Source organism: Strongylocentrotus purpuratus, unplaced genomic scaffold (genome assembly GCF_000002235.5).
Source record: "Strongylocentrotus purpuratus isolate Spur 01 unplaced genomic scaffold, Spur_5.0 spur5_scaffold_12, whole genome shotgun sequence".
Lineage (NCBI taxonomy): Eukaryota > Metazoa > Echinodermata > Echinoidea > Camarodonta > Strongylocentrotidae > Strongylocentrotus > Strongylocentrotus purpuratus.
The window spans coordinates 21,614,154-21,635,430 of record NW_022145597.1 but is presented as its reverse complement, the minus strand read 5'-3'; the positions used below and the strand labels follow the sequence as shown (position 1 = coordinate 21,635,430).

Sequence of the window (21,277 nt, the reverse complement as noted above, 5' to 3'; positions counted from 1 at the left end):
TCTCAGAAAGAATCAAAATGTGTTATGAATCAAATTATTTGCAGGTCTGATCAAGATTATAATGTGGCAACCAATCTTTATTGAGGAGAGAAAAAAAATTTGGAGGCCCGCAAGAATTGATATAATGTCAGACTGCATATAAATGAAATGTATGTTATTGGTACCGCAGACCTTTAGAACTGGCTAAAGTTTGAAGTCTAACATGAATTAAGTAAATACAAGTTTTTAAAGTACTAACAATTTGTGCCTACATACCCTGATTTCTTCAGTGAGTTCCCTGAGAGACAGTCTTTCAAAACGACCAAGTTGTACAAACTTCTTCACACCTACATGGAATATAATCATCATTAACAAATAACAGTATTAATCAAACAATCATTCAGAAAATATCAACACCATTTGGAATTCAGGGTTTGACAATATAAGGTTAGAGTGCAGTGACTGCAATTTACAAAGAATCTACACTCCTAAATTATCAGCAATAATTGAAAATTGTTTATCTGATACACGATTGAAAAGATGATTAGTACTACAAAATCGGAGAATAGCGTTGAAGAGAGCCATAACTTAAGCTTTTTGACTTGCACTCATCAGAGTAAAATGCAAGAATGAAACAGAAAGCCGAAATCGATCAATATAAACGGAAACTAAAAAGAACAAGGCGCAAATATAACGAGCGCTGATTGGCTGTCAAAGGTAACGGTAACGATATACGATTCCATTATATGCAAAAAATATCATTAACAACAGAGGAATACAATTTCAAACTAAGGGCTAAACAAGTTAACTACTGTGTTTTAAGGGTATATGTACATAATCACCCTGCTGCAGTTTGTTGATACGTTTTACATAATGATCACTTGGAGTTTGAATAAAATGTTTTCCTGTTTTAAACTATATACAAACATACAATGAAATGACAGCTGTCATAGAAAAGGAAAAGAAGGGGGGAAAAAGAAAAGCAACCAAGCAGTTTTAGAAACCTTTGAGGAAGACATTCCTGTTGTGCACACTTCCCCAAAGCTCATCTGGGACAACCTTGAGAAGAACCTGCCGCAGAAAAAGACAGACCTGCCATGGATCTGTCTTCATCTTGATCAGAGTTGCTGCATCGTTAGGCAATCGCATCCTTGGCTTGTCCTTGGTATCAGTCGTCTTTTTCATCTTCCTCTTCAGTTGGAATTGCATGCTATCTGGAGTCTCATTCCTCTTGGGATGGTCACTTGGAGCAGCTGTATCGCTAGGCAACTGCCTCCCTGTTTTAGTTTTAGACTTGCGTTGTATCTTCCTGTCACGTTGGGATTCTCTCTGGACACCATCACCAATCAGCAGTGTATTTCTCTTAGCCCTCATGTTGGTCTTTCCTCTTAACCTCTTATCAGGTTGAGACAGGATTTTGCCTGAAACGGTCAAGGTATCATCATCATCATTGTCTACAGTGACTTCGCCACTAGGCAACCCCACCCCTGTCTCAGTCTCTGTATTAGTTTCCCTTCTTAACCTCATGTGAGGTTGAGATGGAATACTGTCTGTCTCTTGGAGGACATCACCTGCAGTGGAGCTGGTAGCATTTTCATCCATCTCCATCCTAACACTTCGAGACTGGGACACATCAAAGTCCTTTGTGGAACCTGGATGGCTTTTGGAGTGCCCATTCTTCTCATCAAATTTTCTCTCATCAGTGGTGGACTGGGCCTTGGTAGACTTTACCATTTCTCCTTTCTTCTTTCTTCTGACATTACCTACCCTCTCCTCAGTTCCACCAAGGCCTACTCTGTCCCTCAGCCCCTCTCTGATACTCTCTCCTACCTTCTTTGTTGATCCTTTTCTACCATCATCTTTTCTCCTCTGTTCTATTCCTCCTCTTCCATCATCTACTTGTATCACGCTCTCCTCCATCCTTGTTCCATCAAACTGCTTTACCGATGATACCTGTGTGTTGTTTAGAACGCTCTGTTTGGGCCTCTTCCGGTGAAACACCTTCGGTGAATAACCCTCAAGCATACTTTCTTCCCGTAGCTCTGCCAGGCTTTTCTCACAAGACGCACATTCACCAGAAGATGGTGGAGGTAGTGATGTCTTCTTGGTGTGTGACCTTTGACCCAGTGTTCCTGTGGAGCACTCCTGATGACTGGTGTTGGTATGGTCTGAGGGTGGGCTGTCTTGAGGCAGATTCAGAGGGCACTGGTGGTTTAGGATGCTGTTGAGCTTGAGTTTCCTGAAGAAAAAAATATTGTTTTCTTTAAAGCCTGTCTGCACTAGTATGGCCAGGATGGATTAGACCACCCTGCCATGGTCACTGACAGGTGGTTATCGCATCAAATCAGCTCTTAATTAACATAAGAAAAAGGGGATCATGGGGGACCAACGGCACCGCTTAGGCATTGTTTGCTATATATATATATTTGTTTACGCTGAGGAAAGCACAGAACTCTTCCTTTTTTTCAATTGTTTACGATATGTATAGTAAAATGTGTCACTTAAAGATAACCCTTGTGTAATCATATGCTTTTGTAAATCAAATACCCTTATTTATACACAAACCTATGAACCGGGACCTACATAATACAAGCTTTGCTTTTTAGTAGATACCCCACTTTACTAATTGATTTATATGATTGTATTTTCTGTTATAACTATTATCATGTACATTATGTTTTCTATATTGTATGTTTAGTTATAATAATTACCATTGTTCATTATGTTCAATTGTGTTATTTTTGATAAAGTGAAATAAATAAAAACTTGAAACTTGAAACTTGAAGTAGTGCAGATAGACTTTAATGAGTACCTAAAGTAGGAGCATACATTTTGATCAGTGTGAGGTACTAAGGAGAGTGGTTGTATTACATATATCTATCTTTTTTACATCATACACATGAAGTATACTCACCTATGCTGAGTGAGGAAAGTCTTGAGTAAAGCTTGAACCTTGATCAGACGGCGACAGGTGCGTTGGAGCTATTCCGATAGATAAAAATAACATGTTTTTCTTATTTCAAAATAAATCAAGATTAAGGAATTTTCGCCTAATCATGTAGCTTACGTTTGAACATACATGTAGAGATATCAGAACATAGGATAACCATAGGGATAACCATAGGTGTATGGACATTGTGTGTGTGTGGGGGGGGGGGGCTGATCCCCTATGCCCAAATTTGAACTTTTCAGTTTTTAAATTTCCTGCAAAATATTTGACACCTTCTTTGTTAGAATTAAAGAAATAACATATCCGGGCACCTCCTGCCAGAATATAAGACTATTTGAGCATCTCATGCCCATATATAATGGATATTCTGGCACCTAGCTGCCCTCTTATCGGAACTTTACAAATGAAGCCCCCATCCCACCCCATCCTCGTACACCTATGGGAGTATCCAAAAATTGTGGGATATTGGAACTTAGGAATATAGGAGTGAAATATAAAATCAAACTTCTGAAAAATTATGTTTTGTTTTTGCTGAATCTCTAATTAATAACCCACAATGCAAAGGCTGGATTCCTGAATGAAAAATTGTTGGCATGTCATTACGAAATAAAGAGAAGTATAGTCAATATAAATGCATAACCTCTCGTTTTAAACAAAGTGCAATACCATATTTTATTGATCTTCTTAATAATCACTGATTGTTTTAAGTTTTTCTTTTCAAACCCAATCTTTTTATTTGTATATATGAACAGTTGTCTTTTTAACCAGACGACTATTTCATCTGTCATGATTTCATTTACGATAATGTAGATATGTTTTGTGAATGGATATTCTTTCCTATTTATATGTATCCTTGATCATTGTAAACACATACATTTTATCTTTTTAGCTGCAGCATGTACATTGATGTACAATGTATGTTTTTTTCTAAGTAAAAACCTTGAACGAATGAATGAATGAATGATCAAGTCTCACGACATATCTAACCTTTTTTCTCTTCCTGCCTTTGTCATCTCCTTGCAGGCCAATTTCACCTTTTCCCTTCCCGTCATAACTTACAGTCTTGTCATATTTCCCAGGGGCCATTGCACTACTGTGAGGAGAGTTGAAGATGTGTTGCGTCAGCATTTGGGCACCGCTGTTTGAGGCAGGTAGCTTGGAAATGAGATCTGAATATTCATAGAACAGATTTATCTTTAATGATACAGTTGTAGATGTATATCATACTATCATAGGATCATGATGATGAAGGATTAGGGCTTGGATAGTGATTGGATTCTCAATTAGGTTAAAGGGCTTTGCCTGATGGCTCAGTGGTAGAGCAGTTGTCTCGTAACTGGGAGGTCGCGGGTTTGAAACCAAGTTGACGCGCTAGCTCCCTCTGGTAAGGCATTAATTCTCATTACCAAGTCCTTCAAAGAGGATTTAAAGCCATTGGTCCACTGATTGCTTATTTACAAGCATACACATGCTTTCTTAACAGTCCGGTTAAACAAACCATCAAACCAAACCAACTATTAATCCAAAACAACTCATGATCCCATATATCGGCGCCACTGTGCACCAGGGAATTTATTATGGTGATAGGATGAGGTTAATTGTCAGGTACAGGGCTGAAGACTGGAATTTGACTATTGAGAGAAATTGAAAGCATATTAATCGTCAATCAAATAAGTGTCATACATCAAATCTAATGGATTAGGCCTAAAAGATTTTCCTAATACAGGCTTGTTCACATATTGCAGTAATTTACAATATTCTTTTTGTGTACTAAATGAATGGAAAGTGGGGATGAAAAAAGTAACTGCATGCAGCAAAGGTCCTACAAAAACGTGAAGCATGAAGTAATTTGAGGCATTCTTTTCTGTGTACTAAATGAATGGAAAGTGGGGAAGAAGAAAGAAATTGTGTGCAGCAAAGGTCTACAAAAATGTGAACACATTACGCTGAAGAAAAAAAAATTCTTGGTAAACCACCGCAGTTTGCAATGGCTCATGTGAACAAGCTTTAAATGTTCATTTATTATCAACTTTTATTGGTGGAGAAGGGATCAATCATCAACATTGACACTTTTCTTGATGACTCACCGTGTTTTAGTAAAGTCCGTCCCGCAGTCCTTGAATAGCACGCATTTAGAATGTAATAGCTTCTCTCCAGTCCTGTGATCATGCTCTCAAGAACCTTGGGATCTTTCTTAAATTCTTCACGATTCTCAGCCTCTTTCCTATGTGTAGGCTGCCTCATCCCTTGCTCTGGAATAGTATAACCAGAAATGTGAATTATTGGAACCATCTAACAAGAATGAGTGCCTCTAAGTTACAGGGGATCTTAAAAATGGCAAGTTTTGTTAAGACCAAAATGGATTGTAATTCAATGGGTACTTTACTTAACAGACAAACAATAAGCTGAATACAGTGTACACTGAAAGTAAAATCAACAATTATTTTATTAGTCGCTGTTCATCAGATTAGACTATAGACATCACATATTTGTGCCACCTGCTTGTCTGTTCTTCATTGAAATGTCTAGGCCTTCAACTTGTTCCAATTCAGTGAGTGCTGTAAGTGTAAGTGAGGTCATCATTGAATTATTTCAGACGGACAAATCCTTGCAACAGATTAAGGAAATTGCTAGATCTATTGCGAAAGAAATCGCTGATCAAACATCTGGGAAACTACAACAAATGATTGAGCGCAATGAGAGTAGAATTCATGACCTTGAAGTCACAATAGATAACAGGGAACACAGATTGAAGAAGGTAGAGGAAGAATTACAGAAGAAGGGAAACAAACTTCAGGAGTTAGAGATGGCAACAAACAATCTACAGCAATACTTGAGGCGTTCATCATTGCGCATTTTTGGTGTTCAAGAAAATGGTAATGAAGACACAGATCAGCTGATCTGCGACATCAGCAACACAAAACTTCACACCCCCTAATGCGTAATGATATCGACCGTTCTCATCGCACTGAGAGAAGTGCACTGGACAACGGCCGCGGTCCATCATTGTCAAACTCTGTACCTATCGGAAACGCAACAAAATCATCAAGGCACGCAAGAAGTTGAAAAATACTGGAATAACGATGCAAGAGGATTTGAACCCACAAAATGCAAGTATGTACAAGAAAACCTATCAGTCTTCCAATATGGAGTCTGCCTAGACACATGATGAAAAAATCATCGCCTTGGTGAAAACTAGCGATGGAAAAAAGTAACTAAACTCATCGGAAGTGAACTTGATCCCGGATCGCTATAAACAAACCAATTCTTATCATGAGGGGAGCTGACCCCTCTGCTATGTTATATACACACATATAAACATCTCTGGATGCATATCCCATTGTCTTCTTTTGTTCCCCATTTTATTTTTTTTCTTTCTAAATTCTATTATTTATTCTTTAATATATATTGTGTGTTTAAGTGCAATGTCACCATTTGCATGTGTAGTCTGTGAAAGGCAAATATCTGATATGAATAATCTTACAAAATTACATGTGTATCAAACGAGCAATTATGTAGAGAGATTAATCATTATAAATGCACTATATAAATCAGATTTTGCTCTTGAAAATTTATTCCTCTCACATTTCTGATATCGGTAGGAACAGACAAGATAAGATTGATTTATAAACTAACCTCCTCTTCGGAATTTGGCAACATTGGCATCTCCCTGGTTGCATCCTGCATCCTCATCTCTCTTCCTCTTTCCGTGAACTTTCCTTCCGTCACCATCGCATCGATCAACCTTCCCTCCTTTGGCAGCATCCTTAACTTGGAAACTCTTTCTCCGCTGTTTGAACCTTTGTTCAACTGTGGATGTTTTGGCAGGACTTGGTGTGTTGGTTGGTAAGGAGGATATCAACATACTCAGTGGGGTACCTGTAGAAAATCATCAAACGTGCATTGGAATCTAAGTGGAAACAGGGCTGGCTTAACTGAATGCTGAAAGTAATGTTCCCTGATTGATTTGACTGGCTTGTATCGTAAACTAATTATATTAAATAATATCAAGCATCAAGCCAGCCAATTCAATACCCAATAAAATCAAAAGAAAAAAGTCCTTTACAAGTGTATAAAAACTATGTTATTACAGTGACTAATACAGAGATATTATTTTCTAATCTACAACAATATACAGTTAAAACGGCAGCCAATTTTTTTTTTTAAATAATTTTTTTAATAATTTTTATAATTTTTGTTATTGAAAGAAAAATATAAATATATATATAATAACTAGAACAAATCATACCCCAATCCCATCGGTTTTTAAAAACACCAGTTAAAGTTTCTCATGGTAGGCATTATTAAATTAGTTGTAGAGACATGTTTCTAAAAACAGCCACATTCAATAAAGCCCATTGTTTCTCACCTGTAAGTTGAATATAGCAGGATGGTGGAGCTGCACCAAAAATAGACAGATTCTCCAGAATGTGCATCATCAACTCATCTCCAATTCTAAAAAAACGACACAAACAGACTGGCATTTAAATCTCCACCTACACAACAATTTATTGATGATGTATAGGATTAGCAAAATACGGAAGAGGCCTTCTTTGAGATTTTTCTGCTTGTTCATTGCTTTCATCTCTCCCGTTTGGAAAACCACCTGCAGGACAATAGTTACAACTGCCTTTAAAGGGAAGTTCATCCTGATATTACGTTGGTTTTAATTGAAGCAGAAAAATGAGAGGAACTGGTCAGTGAAAGTTGGGGCAAATTCTGACTGAAAACAAAAAAATCAATCAAACACAAATTGGCAACTCTGTGATGTATCTTGCTAGGCCACCTCCCATTGGCTCTGTACCAAAAATTATCAGAATTTATATTTTCCCTCAATAAAATTTAAATCAAAATATGTTTCTATACAACCCCTGTATAACAAAAAAATATGTATTTTGCCATAAAAAAAAAAGAAAACAAAAGTTGGTGAAGATGATGATGATGATGATAAGAAGGATGATAATGAGGATGATGAGGAGAAGGGGGAGGATGATTATGACGATGATTAAGATGATGATAATAATCATTGTTACCTGCTTAGCAGCTTGCTCCAGAATGGTATCCTGAGTTGGTTACTGTTGTTGTTCGGAACATTTATCGAAGGAAGGATCCCTGCATAATCACCTTCTGATCTCCACTGCCAATTTTTAAAAATTCAACATTTCTCATACTGTATATATATTCATAAAGACAAATTCCCCCAAAAAGGGGGTACATTAATTCTTCTTCTGTTAATCTTCAAAGGGCTATGCAGCCTATCAGGAAGATTTGTAGAAACATTACCAGTTTTGAATGCAGCCACACTAAGCCCCGAGTTTACACCCTACTCTTTGCGAGAAGTGTAGCACATTAACATGCATAGAGTGCAACTCTCCTACACTCGGGCCTCCAGTTAACGTTCTAGTCTGAGGAACGGAGAGTGTTCCCCTGAACCTGAGCCTGCATTAAGAACAGAGGGGAGGGGCACACTTACATACAACACGGCGAAAATCATTTTTGCATTTCTGTCTGCTCAGCGCAGGAATCAAACCCATGCGCATGACAAAAGCTATGAGAGCCATACGACAATCCGATTTGCGCCACTAATCACCATTTTTCACTGGATATGAATGACAAAGATACTTCTGTTAAAGATGCTACAGTAGCATCCATTCTGTCGCTAGTCTATTGGAATTCCAACAGCAGCCTTTAATTTCATACTTAACAGACAAAACAAATGCACATTATTTTACTCACAGAAGTAAAACCGTTCAGTAGGACATTCTTTCCTCCTTTTCCTTGGTGTTGCAGTCTCTGCAAGTAAAATAGGAATACACAATCAATCAATACATCCATCACTGAAACTGGTATTAAAGGAACCTATAGGCTATATAAAGATCACTTGTTTTCCTTTTTCTATCAAGACATCTTTATACACACAGGTTTCAGTTCATTTACATTACACTTATTTTTCGTCAGCAAATTTCCTAAGCCATAAATGAGGCTTTATTATACCCTCTCCCCACCCCACCCCATAGCTTTTTTTTTTTTTTTACTTGTTCATCAATTCTTTGGACCTGCAAACTCAGACTCTCCTTTAATTATGGGCAAGAGAATCCTGGATTATGGCCAAACGAAACCATACAACTAGTTGAAGTATTAAAAGTCGTCCTAAAGTACGCAGTACGGCGCAGTAATCGCGAAAACAACAACTATTGATGATCAGAAAAGTGAGAAAGATGTCTAAACTCTAGACATCTAAACTGTTACAGATAATCTGTTCTTTTGGATGTGATATAAGAACTTTTAAACCAGTATTGAAAATCTTATTGACAAAATTGTCAACTTACCAACAACACTCGGTTGATAACTTCCATATGATCAGAATGCTGTGTATAATCCAATGGCCCTTGATAGCTAATATGACATGATGGGATTCCTACGAGAGTCGACTGCAGGAAGGCTCGGTAGCTTCAAGGAGAGAGAAAAATGACAAGCAAATGCAACAAGATGAACATTCTACAAGCCTTTGAATATCCACTATCCATTATTAGATTAATTAGATTGCTAATCATTTAGCAAAATGATTATGATCTTAATATTCATTTACAGAATTAAAAATATTTGATGAGAAAAATATTAAAATATCTCCCAAGTATTATCGGTTAAAAAAATTACAAGAAATGGTCAATTGAAAGAAAACATAAGTTAAGTTAATTTTAAGATGAATGAAACATAAATAAACTCACAAATCATAATTTTGAACTGCAATGCAAGTATGATTTAACATCGCTCATGTTGAAAAACACAAGAAAATTAGTTTATTTCATTATATTCTGGTTGCTTTCACTTCCATGGGAAATCAGGTATTTTCACATGGAACCATGGTTAAAGAAAAGTGTACAAAATACTGGTATATTTTCAGCCACTTTACTTTGAATCATCAGGTCATGGTGTCGGGTCGTGTAGTCACGTTACCCAACCTTTCGTCAAAACATGCCCCTTTATTCACCAAATGTCGGGGATAATGTTTGTGAAATAAACGCCTCTCATGCATCTACTAATGGTTTGTCCCAATTTTCCAGAAACCTTGTGAAAAACTTATGGCAAATCTACAAAAAGTCAATCTGCATCTTCACTCAATCTTCTGCTTTTGTTTCACAAAAATTTGTGTAACCCGACCCGACCGGACACGATGACCTGATGTCGAAGTAAGCCTTCCTAGATTTGAATTTTCTTCAACCCACAACCACATAGGCCCAAATTCACAAAGGAGGTTTGTCGACAAACCTTGGTTTTCGTGCATCATTTGACGCGTTTCGACGCATTTTTACAACCAGGTTTGTAAAAAACGTGTCATATCACGTATATAAACCTTGGTTTGTCGACAAACCTCCTTTGTGAATTCGAGCCATACTGTCTGATGAAGATCTTTCCATTTCCTTTTGATACATTATCATGCATTTGTAAGCTAAAATGATTTAAACCTGAAGTATTCTGTCCTAAATTTAGAGTGCTCTAACTTTCTTAGTCTAGATTCCTATACCCAGCCTTGTCTTTGGGGATGCAGAGAGGTGGACATCCATTCAGATCTCTAAGGAAGTCTTCAAGACACGAGACTCTTGGGAAGAATCTCTCCAGGATATCCATGTTCAGCTGTTGAATCACATTCACAGTACGCAATCTTCAAGGCCTTGAAGCAGCACTTTCCTTGGAAGAAGAAGAAGAAAAATCTAACTTGATTGAAACACATCAATGGATCAATTTGAGTTGCTCGTACTTGTACTATATATGCAGTGATTTGACAATTTTTTACTTGGTAGATCTAGCTAGACTATATTGCAAAACGAGGAATTGAAGGTGAACATCACAAGAACATAACTTAATAGTACGCAGCTAACAAAGCAAAACAAATTTCTCAAGTAAAAGATAAAAACATGCATGAATATGAGTAAATTAGTTTTGATCTAGCCTTGCCAGACTCGCCTGCTTCAGCTCAGATGCATGAGCATGTGTTTACTCAAGGAGATAGGAGCTCCTCGGTACAATTAGATTAGATCTCAAACTAAAACTAAAACTAAAAAAAGTCAAATTGTTCAACTTGTTCAATAACTTATTACGTAGATCTAGGCCTACAACTTCTACTTCTACTAGTACTACGGTTCTAGTTCAATTCAAGTCAAGTAACTAAGACACAGACCATGTCATTGTCAGATGTGTCTTTGTGCATGTTTATTATTATGTTTATTACGGAAGAATCCTGGATCGATGAACAGGCTTAGACCTACAACATCGTGTTTTAAAGTAAAGTAAGTAAAGTATTTGTATCTACTACGTATACTCACCTCATATACCACTCCAACCATAACAAAGACACTGCAGTTAACTTCTCCCGAAAATCTGAAATTGAACTGCATGCTCACGTATTCACATAGGTCTAGACCTCTAAGAGAGTTTTATCAGTAAATACCGTGCACGTGTGTTGTTTACGTACGTGTGAATGAGACGCACTAGTGTTGTTTACGACTGTATACCGGAAGGAAACGTACGCGCGCATGCACAACAAGGGAAATCCCCTAACTGACAGAAAAATCAGGGTGTGTAATAAAATAATAATAATAATAATAATAATTTGCTTTAAATTAGCTTCTCTATTGAAAAGTGAGGTGTTAAGAAGAGTCAAAATCGAATAAAAGACAATGTTGAATATCGATGTTGAAAATATTTTGAATAATAATATATGAAACGATCTAGTTGTTTTCATTTTCTTTTGCATACACACCCTGGCCTTGTGCACATGTGTGTCAAAGTACAAGTTCACGTGAAATCGGAACTGCACTACCTGGGATGCGATGGCCTTTGATTAAAATGTACATTGTACTATGGTCCATAAATACATGCTCGTGACTTAGCCAATGACCTAGCCTGGCTATGCTTATATGCTACGCCTATGGTATTTCAAAAGTTACTGTTAGTGTTTGGCTCATATGCAGCTTTTGTTCGCGTTCGGAATCATTTGTAAATTCAGATTAGACTAGATTGATCATGTCTGGAGCTCGTAAGTTTTATATGATTATTATAGCGCTGTTAGCGGAGATGAGCAGACCAGCTGCTTCCTGACAGAGTTATATTATCTGGCATTGACTTGCATGGCTCTGTATGGAGTGAACATTGTTATGGTTATGATATAATTCACCTAGAATAGTCAATATTTCATGTCAGCTGAAAAGTCTACGAACCGAACAATGTATGTATATATATATAATTTAGTTCATGGGGGTATATAAACATGGATATATAATTTAGTTCATGTGGGTGTATAAACATGTATACATATATGGGGAGGGGGGGGGTATATATATATTTTTTGTATTCTTTATTTTTTAAAGTTAGGGATGCATGGATCGCATAACAAAAAGCTAGGATAGGCCTAGTATGATTTTTTTTCCCGCCCCCCCCCCCCGAAAAAAGTAGATGCAGTTAAACAAATATTTGTGATAAAGAACTTATTTAATTCATTTCTCTAATTTATTGCAGGAGCAAAAGTTCTACTCAGACATATCCCTCGAACTGTCTCTCAGATAAGGCAATATGGAACAGGTACATATAGTTCTAATATACTTTTCTAGTACTTTTCTTCCAGTGGGTATTATACAACACTAATGTCATAATGCAACATTCGCTAAATTACCTTAAGATTTGTAAATCAATATTGTCATTTCAAGCAAATTTAATTTGCATCATATTACGACATTTATCTTTGTACAGCTCCTCTGCATGAAGCCGTACAGCAGCTCTCTTGGTTACTAGGGACTTGGGAATCAGAGACGGCTAAGGGATTCTTTCCAACCATCAAACCATTTGAATACAAAGAGACGTTGGAGTTCACTCATGTCGGACAACCCTTGCTGAATTTCAAGTAGGAATATAATTCATTTCAAGAAATTTAGCAGCAACCTGTGAGAGCCTTAATAATACACTTGAGTTCATATTATTTTGTCAAAGATTATAAAACACCCTTTTGTCTGCTCCTCCCTCCTACCAGAATCCTGTACTCCCAAAGATGTGTAAAGGTTCAATGCCAATTAAGGCCAGATCTTGCACCCTGTCATGAGCGGGGCTTATGTAGACATAGTGTCTCAAGAAGAAGAGGAAGAAGGACATTTATCTCTAAACCTCCGAAGTGATTGACCCCTTGATTATGTAGCACCATCAATATGGAGCTTTTTCTTGGGGGGGGGGGCGTTTTTTGTGTCTACGTGATGGTAAGTACCAGGGTAAATGTCCAGGAAATTATAGTCCTGGGGATATTATTGTCATAGAATGCTAAAAATAAATAACTGATAAAAGTTAAAACCCATTTTTGTCTCTTCAGGTCAGGGGCTTACACGCCTGAAAATGAGCCAAAGCATCGAGAGAGTGGATTTCTGAGGGTTGATGTTGGAACAAATCACGTTGCCTTTATGGTAGCTATGAATATTGGTAAATTTGAGTTTTTGATCTTGATCTTCTTGAGTTATGTTGATCAGCCCTGCATGGTATAGGGCATCACTCAAAAGTTGTCCCATTGGTCACAGAGGAAGGAAGTTTGATTTGTTGTTTACCATGACTTAGAACAATAAAATCAATTAGAAACCATTCACATACGCATGATATAATGTTCTTAGGTGGATATTGAATGCAAAATACAACTTCACACTGCATGGGTGCACTCCCTCCCCCCCCCCCCCAACCCGTTCCTGAAAATAAAATCTGAAATACTGGTAGAATACATACCCCCACCCCTTCCTGAAAATATAATCTAAAATACTGGTAGAATACATCCCCCCCCCGAAATATATATATATATATATATATATATATATATATATCTAGAAAGAAAGAAAGAAAGAAAGAAATAATGAAAAATAATAATGATAGTAATAATCGTAATAATAATATTCATAATGATAATAATCATCATCATCATCATAATAATTTAAAAATAAAAAAATAATATCCCAAAAATTGTTTTAATGAGCCCCCCCCCCCCCCCCCCCATTGCCCTCTTTTTAATATGCTTTTGTTCATGAATCTACTTAAACTTATCTTCATACAGATTAGTTGGGGTGGGGTGACTGTAGTGAGCTAGTAAAGTCATGATCCCAGTCTCATTGGAAGATAGATTCTTGAAGTATAGTTGACACTTCATTATTTTGATTATATTGGTGTGTCCCTGCAGGTATTGTGGAGATAGAGGAAGGGAAGGTGGTTGGTACTGAGCTTCATCTAGAGTCTAAGGGACTACATCACATGTCTTACACCGACCTACCAATCACTACAAAGGTACGTACAAGAAAGTAGGAGATCACCATCTAGAGGCTTGTTCACATAAGCCTCGGTAAACCATGGGGATTTACTATTGGCCAGCTATTTTTCATGTACTAAATGAGTAGCAAGTGAGGACGAAAAAAGTGGCTGTGCAACAAAGATCCTATGGATGCTCACTTATCTATGTGTTATAAGATACAAACGTGAAGTATAGTGTGCTTAAGTACACGTAATAAAACACATGGTTTAATGCAGCAAAATGTAAACAAGCCTTTATGAATTAATGCAGGTAATGTTTAGTTTAGCTCAATGGGTAAAATGAGAGAGATCAAAGTGGACAAGCAGGGGAGTGTTAGGTCCTCAAGAAAGGACTCTTTTAAAATGACCTTTCTCCTATATCTTCCTTTTTTCCTTTTCTCACTAGATGAGGGGATAGGCGACTAGAACTAGTATGTGATTGTTGTCATTTTTTAATGGAATAGGTTGTCTATAGGTTGTCTCAGTCATATTTTATTTAGAATATAAGCAATGAGAGGATTAGAGGGATTTCGAATGAATTTATAAGGGAAAATAAAGATGATGGTTGGAGGGGGGGGGGGTATTCAAAACTGGATCGGAGAATGGGGTGAAAAGCGAGTGAAGACGGTAAAGTTGATTCAAACTTAAAGGATTTCTTGAATAAATGATTTTATCACTTTTCCATAATCTCAGGTTGCTCTAAAATTTAAGTTGATTGATGAATCCACCCTGGAACAGGAAGTCTCCATGGCAACAGTCAAAACACCAGAGTTGACACCACACTTGAGTGTTTGCTACAAGAAAGTATTGTAACCACTGTTTGGTTAGAGAGGAGTGATAAGACGAGAGATTAAAAATATACGTTTTTAATCTCTCTCTGATACTTACATTTTCTCTGTTTATTTTTTGTCTTGGTAAATACTTTACTTATATTCTGTTCCCCCTTTTTTTCCCTCCATCTCCTTGCTCCCTTTTATCTGATGGTAGTTTTGTACCTTTATAAAGCATATCTCTTTTTCTCTCTCCTTCTTATCGATCGTCCTTTACATTATTTTGTATCTCACTTTTTATTTATTTCTTACTTGAATATTTTATCTCTGTGAACTGACGTACCTCTCACCCTCTCCTATTTTGGATTATGACTGTTTATTGGGGTTTCTAACTTTTTAGAGGAAATTATGTTTAAAGGTGCATCAGCCAAACTAACATATTCTCCAGATCATGCCCCCCCCCCCCCCACTGCGAACGAAATTCTTTAACAGATGTTCCCTCCTAGAGTTATTATTCTTGATTAAAAAATACTTTGCGAAATGTATAATATGTATTATCTTCTTTTTTATTGGAGATGATAGATATCTTTTGTTGTACAATAATTGTATCATGTACCGCACTGAAAATTGGAGATAATGCTGCAATAGTTTCATTTAAAAAAACCTAAGAATTATTCAATGTGACCACTTACTTTATGAAACTTGTATTAAAATGGTCTTTGTATATATGTTTTGTGTATGACACCTTGTACATGTACATGTAGTTGATTTGCCAATAACGAAATAAAATAAATGTATTACTTTTTCTAATGATTTCATCTACCGGTATGTTGTTTTTGTTTTATGTGTTTTTTTGTTCTAAAGTACAGAATTCCGATTAGTAATTTAGCAAACGTGGTGGAGCCTTGTTGGAGCAAATTTTGAAAGATACTTATTCATTAATAAGTACACAAGAGAGAGGGGGATGTGGGAGAAGAGAGAGAAGTCGAGAGAGTAGAGAGAGAGAGAGAGATCAGAGAGAGAGAATTAGCCCTCGCCGTCAATAAATGGCCTTGTTAATGCACATTCTACTTGATAAAACTGGTGCTGCTGCTCAAAAATATTCAGAAAAATAATCACCAACTTCAAAAATGGTTTGATTAAAATGAATTTTGTTTGTCATAACATCACCTATTCGAAATTAGAATACGCTTTACCCTTTTCTTCTTTTTTTTACACACTCTGTACTACGCGTTACGAGGGGTTCTACGTTTCCGCGCTGACCTGGAATAGGAGGTGACGTATTGCAGTGTTAGCTAGATCGAAACAAAAGACTGAGCGAGGCCGAGGAACACATACACATAGATCTACACTTTAAATTTGAAGCTGAATTGATCTTCATCATGTCTGGTAAGTTTTTACTAAAGCTATTAACTACTGTCGTGCGAAATTGATGATATAAACACAGTCAATTTACAGTTTGATGCGAAGTGTGTGTGTGCATGATCGTAATATTCAATTGCTCAACCAGGGCTTGTAACTCACATATCCCTGGCTCAACTCCCTCCGATTCTAGGCCACGAGCTCAGCGGAGGTGAACTCTGCTAGGACCGATACATTACCATGGGCTTAATCACTGCGACCATGCAGTGGGAGCGTTGTCAGGACCCGTGTGTCGTGGGCGTGGTCAGGCGCGGATCTACCGGGGGGGGGGGGGGGGGGGGTTAGGGGGTTCAAACCCCCCCCCCCCTTGGGCGGCCCCAAAAAACAAAAAAAAAGAAAAAAAAAGAAAGAAAAAAGAACGCACGCTGGAGAGAAACCCTTTCAAGTGCAAATATCGTGAGAAGATATTCAACTCATCTGGTAACTTAACCAAACACATGATAAAAAGGCTGGATATAACTGTGTATTAAGCTGTTACTTGATTTAAAAAGACGTTATCATGCACTGCTTTTTATGGTCTCCATTGTGTTAATAGATGCCAGGAAAACATCACTTGCGGGGTTCAAATAAACACCCCAAAAAAAATCGGCTCGCCGCTATGCGGCTCGTGGACGATGCTCTGCATCGTCATTATTTTGGTCAAACCCCCCCCCTTAGCAAAAAGCTAGATCCGCCCCTGGTGGTCGTAGTAAGGAGTTATTATTATTCTTTGGTCGTACAGTAACATACAGATTAAACGAACAGTCGTAGGTTTATGTCAAAGTGTGAGATTATATCTCAACAATTGAATGATAAACAAGACTGATTTTGTTGACATCTAGTATTAGAAATATGAAAAACAAAGAAAAAAATAATTTGAAAATCAAATTTCCAAACAAATTCTATACTGTTTGTTTGATTATTTTTTCCACATTAAAACTCAAAACACAATTGAATATGATAATGAACTCTAGCAGTTATAGTATTGTTAATTATATTTCCTTCAATTAGCCAAAAGAATATTTGAAAATTGTTCATTCAGTTCAAATTAGTTTTTCCAATCTTTAAGAAATGTTAGTCTTTCCAATAGCCTCCCACAGTATCTAGTTCTGTTCTTATACTTATTGCCTAAGATGGTTGAGTACCGTTTGTCCGGCCAATTAAACATTAGCTACCCATGACCATGTGACCCGGCAACCCCCCCCCCCCCCCAACTCCGTGAACGGAGGGATACCATGTGTGTTCCCAAAATGTCCGGTAAAGGGGTACTTTCCACGCACCAAAGTCCGGCTCGTACATACACAAAATTGACTTTACACACTGGACTTAGGGGGGTGTTTTCAAAAGGAGGGAACACGCATATGCGTACCCTAAATAACACTGAGTGGGGGGGGGGGGGCGGGCCATGTGATTTGCACCTTGTACCAAGATGCAAATTGGGTATCACCTCTTAGATAATAGTATTGATGGAAAGTGTTTATATAGCACTTAATTATTCGTTAAATTCTCTATTCGCCGTTCATCCTTTATTAAACAATAATACATTAACAAACATTGTATCAGAATATAGAATGCATGGATATATAATAGTAATTCAACCAGATAATAATAAGATAATAAAAGCAATATTTACGTATGTAATGTATGAAAATAGCCAATATTGTGAGATATGCACCTACCATGTGAGACAAGGTCCTATCACAGCCCAGAGAAAACCCGGACGAAGAAGTTTTTAAGGCTGTTGTAAAAGCATGATCGCCATATTTTTGGGTTGAAGTGGTCAGAACAGAAAGATGATAAAAGGACTCTTCCCAACTATCCAAGTATTTCAATTTTTTTCAAAGTTTCTCAATATCGCAGCATGATTATATCGCAATTTTTTTCTTCCCCTCAGCTCCTCTTCATGAAGCTGTGAAGCAGCTCTCTTGGTTGCTAGGGACTTGGGAATCAGAGACGGCTAAGGGATTCTTTCCAACCATCAAACCATTTGAATACAAAGAGACGTTGGAGTTCACTCATGTTGGACAACCCTTGCTGAATTTCAGGTAAAAAGATGCACAATAAATCAGTTTATAACAAATTATTCAGCTATTAATGATAACTTTGACAAAAAATAAGGCTCCTGTTAAGGCTCCCCAGCTATACCAGTAATTCAGTTAATTGCCCATTTTCTATCCCTTTGTCAATTACATACAATTTCTTCAAGGCATTAATCTAAATTTACTACCTTATACCCAGGAGAGAAATGAGAATCCAGAGTTCCGAATAGATTGTGTTAGTTAATTCCACATGCCCTCACATCGACCATATTGTAGGAATACTCCCCAGGGATTTGGTTGGAATTGTGGATGAATGAATCCTATGAAGGGGGGTAATAATATCTGACGGTATTTAGTATCAAATGCTATATGAATCATGATTATTATTATTATTATTTGTGTTTGTTTTTATTTTCTCTTTGTATGTTTTATTCTTTAAATATACATACCGGTACATTTATTTTTACTGAAATGTGAAAGATTTTTTTTTTAAAATAAATGAAATGAACTTCGTTAGTCATGTATCACAACACCCCATTTCCCATTTTTCTCTTACCTTGTATCTCTCCTGTTATCTTTTTCCTTCTTTTCCTTTTTGCTTCTTCATCTGATTAGGGGGCATGTGCCCCTCTAGCTGCATGTGCCATCCCCCCCGCCTCCCCACAGCCATACCACTGGTGTGACTTGTATCATGTAAATCCTCTATGACAGATAATCTTTTTCCCCTTCAGTTTCAGTTCCTTTACTCCTGACAACGTGCCAAAGCACAGAGACAGTGGCTTCTTGAGGGTTAACATCGGAACAAATCATGTTGCTTTTGTATCTGCTCAGAATGTAGGTAAGTGGATTTTAGAGGTTGAATTAAATGTAGGTCGAGTTCTGTGCTGATCCGGTCTCGGCTGCTTGCCGACACTCACCTAGCTAGCTGTCTGTAATAAGCATTGCAATAGTTAGATGGTGCTATCTTTCACTTTGTCTTTGTTTTGTTTTTTAATTTTTGTAGTATATCTTAAGCAATTTTCTATTTTTATAAACTGAATTGTCAGTTGGAATATGATGTGATACTGTGAATCTGCTGTGTGCAGATAACACACAAAAATTAAATGAAAAAACCTAGATGAGAGGTGTGTCTTGGGTGAAATACCCAACAAACCCAACACAAAGTGCGACTTGGAAAAAATGTGTTCTCCGAAGGCAAGACAAGTTTGAAATCACTGCACAATCGGCAGCGGCATTAGACAAAGAACAATTACAAATGATGGACATGCAGTGGGATTCCCTAAGTTCTTCTTCTGTAATAATCATGGACTTGTAAAATAATCTCAGGAAGTCAGTAGCAGGCGTCAATAGAGAAATCCAGAAAAGGCTTTTGGATACGTATATTGCACATATATAATACAGGAAATACATGCCTGCACCCTACACCAAAAGTATGTAAGTCCCGCAAGTGGCTCAAAATTACATCCAAGGGTCGCACATCCAGCCATTTGGGGGTACTGGTGATAGTGAGAATTGAATTTAGGGTTAGGGTTAGATATGAAAACTGCTGAAGATTTCCCTCTAAATGAGGATTAATGATTTTTAATATTCTTGCAGGTATTGTGGAGATAGAAGAAGGCGATGTGAACGGAACTGAACTTCAGTTAGAGTCTAATGGTATCCTACATTCATCATTTGCCTCATTGCCTCATACTACCAAGGTAAGACCATGAAACAAGAAAGAACCCAAAAGAAAATAACACTACATCTCACCTTGGTAATCCACTAGGGAAAATATACATTTCTGATTTCTTTTTTGTTGTTTTTAGTACTGAGCAAATATGTGGGGACCTTGCAAGATATATATCACAGAGTTGCTCATAACTCATAGCTTTCTTATTTTTAATAGGATGTTGCTGAAGATTTCATGTTCCTTTTTCCTCTCATTTTCTGTTTCTTTTAAAAACCAATTTAATATCAAGGTGGGCTGTATCTTTTTACAAGAAAAAGCAGACCAAGGAGCTTTCAATTAAACTCAACACTAAATTTTCTAAGAATTTCATCCTCAAAAGTTAGATTGTGTTATCAGTTGATCATAAAATTATAACATGAAATTAGTACCATTGCTTCACTGTTTTTCCATTTTTCAGATTGCTCGGGCATTCAAGCTGATTGATGAGTCCACCCTGGAACAGACAGTTTCTATGGCAACTACTACTACTCCAGAATTGAAACCACATTTGAGTGTTCGCTACAAGAAAGTCTAGTCAACTTTCAAATAGAGAGGAGAGTGCACTGCCAACTGAAGAAGAGATCTAGGCAAAAATTGCAAATTTGAAATGACTGCTCTGATTGGTTGATGATCAGTCTTTTGAACAAGATGTGCATGCAACGCTGATCTTGATTGGCCATTGTCATTTTGCAATTGATTGCAAACCTTTGTGTTATGGGGCCATGGTGTACAAGACTGAAATGACAAAACACATGCAGAATATTTCAAAACAAGTTTCAGGCAAGTTTTCTTGTTATTCAGTTTATTTCCCATATTTGAGAGTACCTTTTAAGATGATTTCTGTTCTTCTGGTGTATAACATTATCCATTTCTGTATCATTTTATCTCATTCTCTCTCTGTTCGTTCCGTCTAGGTTAAATATTACTGCTCTGTAGGCAAAATAGCTAAACTTGTGACCAAAACAAATAAACAATGGAAGTGAGTCTATGTGATTGTATATTTATCAATATCAAGACTCCAATGGTCTTGAATAGGCCAGAACAATTGGCCATTCAAGTCAGAATAGAGCATGAAAAATTAGGTCTCATCCATTCCAAGCAATTTTTTTCTTCTGGCCAC

The 21,277-nt window shown here is 37.1% G+C and overlaps 2 protein-coding genes across 3 annotated transcripts in view; one reads left to right on the top strand and one right to left on the bottom strand.

The window, feature by feature from the left end:
* The window catches only part of LOC105447117 (telomerase reverse transcriptase-like), a 29,239-nt gene extending 17,900 nt beyond the window's left edge, over positions 1-11,339 (bottom strand). Inside the window, exons 1-12 of one of the 2 annotated variants that reach the window (XM_030981348.1) lie at positions 11,254-11,339; positions 10,455-10,618; positions 9,259-9,379; positions 8,666-8,722; positions 7,963-8,066; positions 7,299-7,384; positions 6,566-6,808; positions 5,017-5,181; positions 3,917-4,098; positions 2,894-2,961; positions 984-2,218; positions 256-326 (exon numbers count right to left, since the gene is read on the bottom strand). In XM_030981348.1, the coding sequence (XP_030837208.1) occupies positions 256-326; positions 984-2,218; positions 2,894-2,961; positions 3,917-4,098; positions 5,017-5,181; positions 6,566-6,808; positions 7,299-7,384; positions 7,963-8,066; positions 8,666-8,722; positions 9,259-9,379; positions 10,455-10,558 (2,436 nt within the window). In that variant the 5' untranslated portion in view covers positions 10,559-10,618; positions 11,254-11,339. 2 annotated transcript variants of the gene reach the window in all.
* A 4,912-nt stretch (positions 11,340-16,251) lies between these two features.
* Positions 16,252-20,740, top strand: LOC100889186 (THAP domain-containing protein 4). The gene is made up of 5 exons (XM_003729819.3): positions 16,252-16,395; positions 18,302-18,452; positions 19,178-19,284; positions 20,043-20,146; positions 20,576-20,740. The coding sequence occupies exons 1-5, from the start codon at positions 16,389-16,391 to the stop codon at positions 20,690-20,692; spliced, it is 486 nt and encodes a 161-aa protein (XP_003729867.2). The 5' UTR covers positions 16,252-16,388; the 3' UTR covers positions 20,693-20,740.
* The last annotated feature ends 537 nt before the right edge of the window (positions 20,741-21,277 follow it).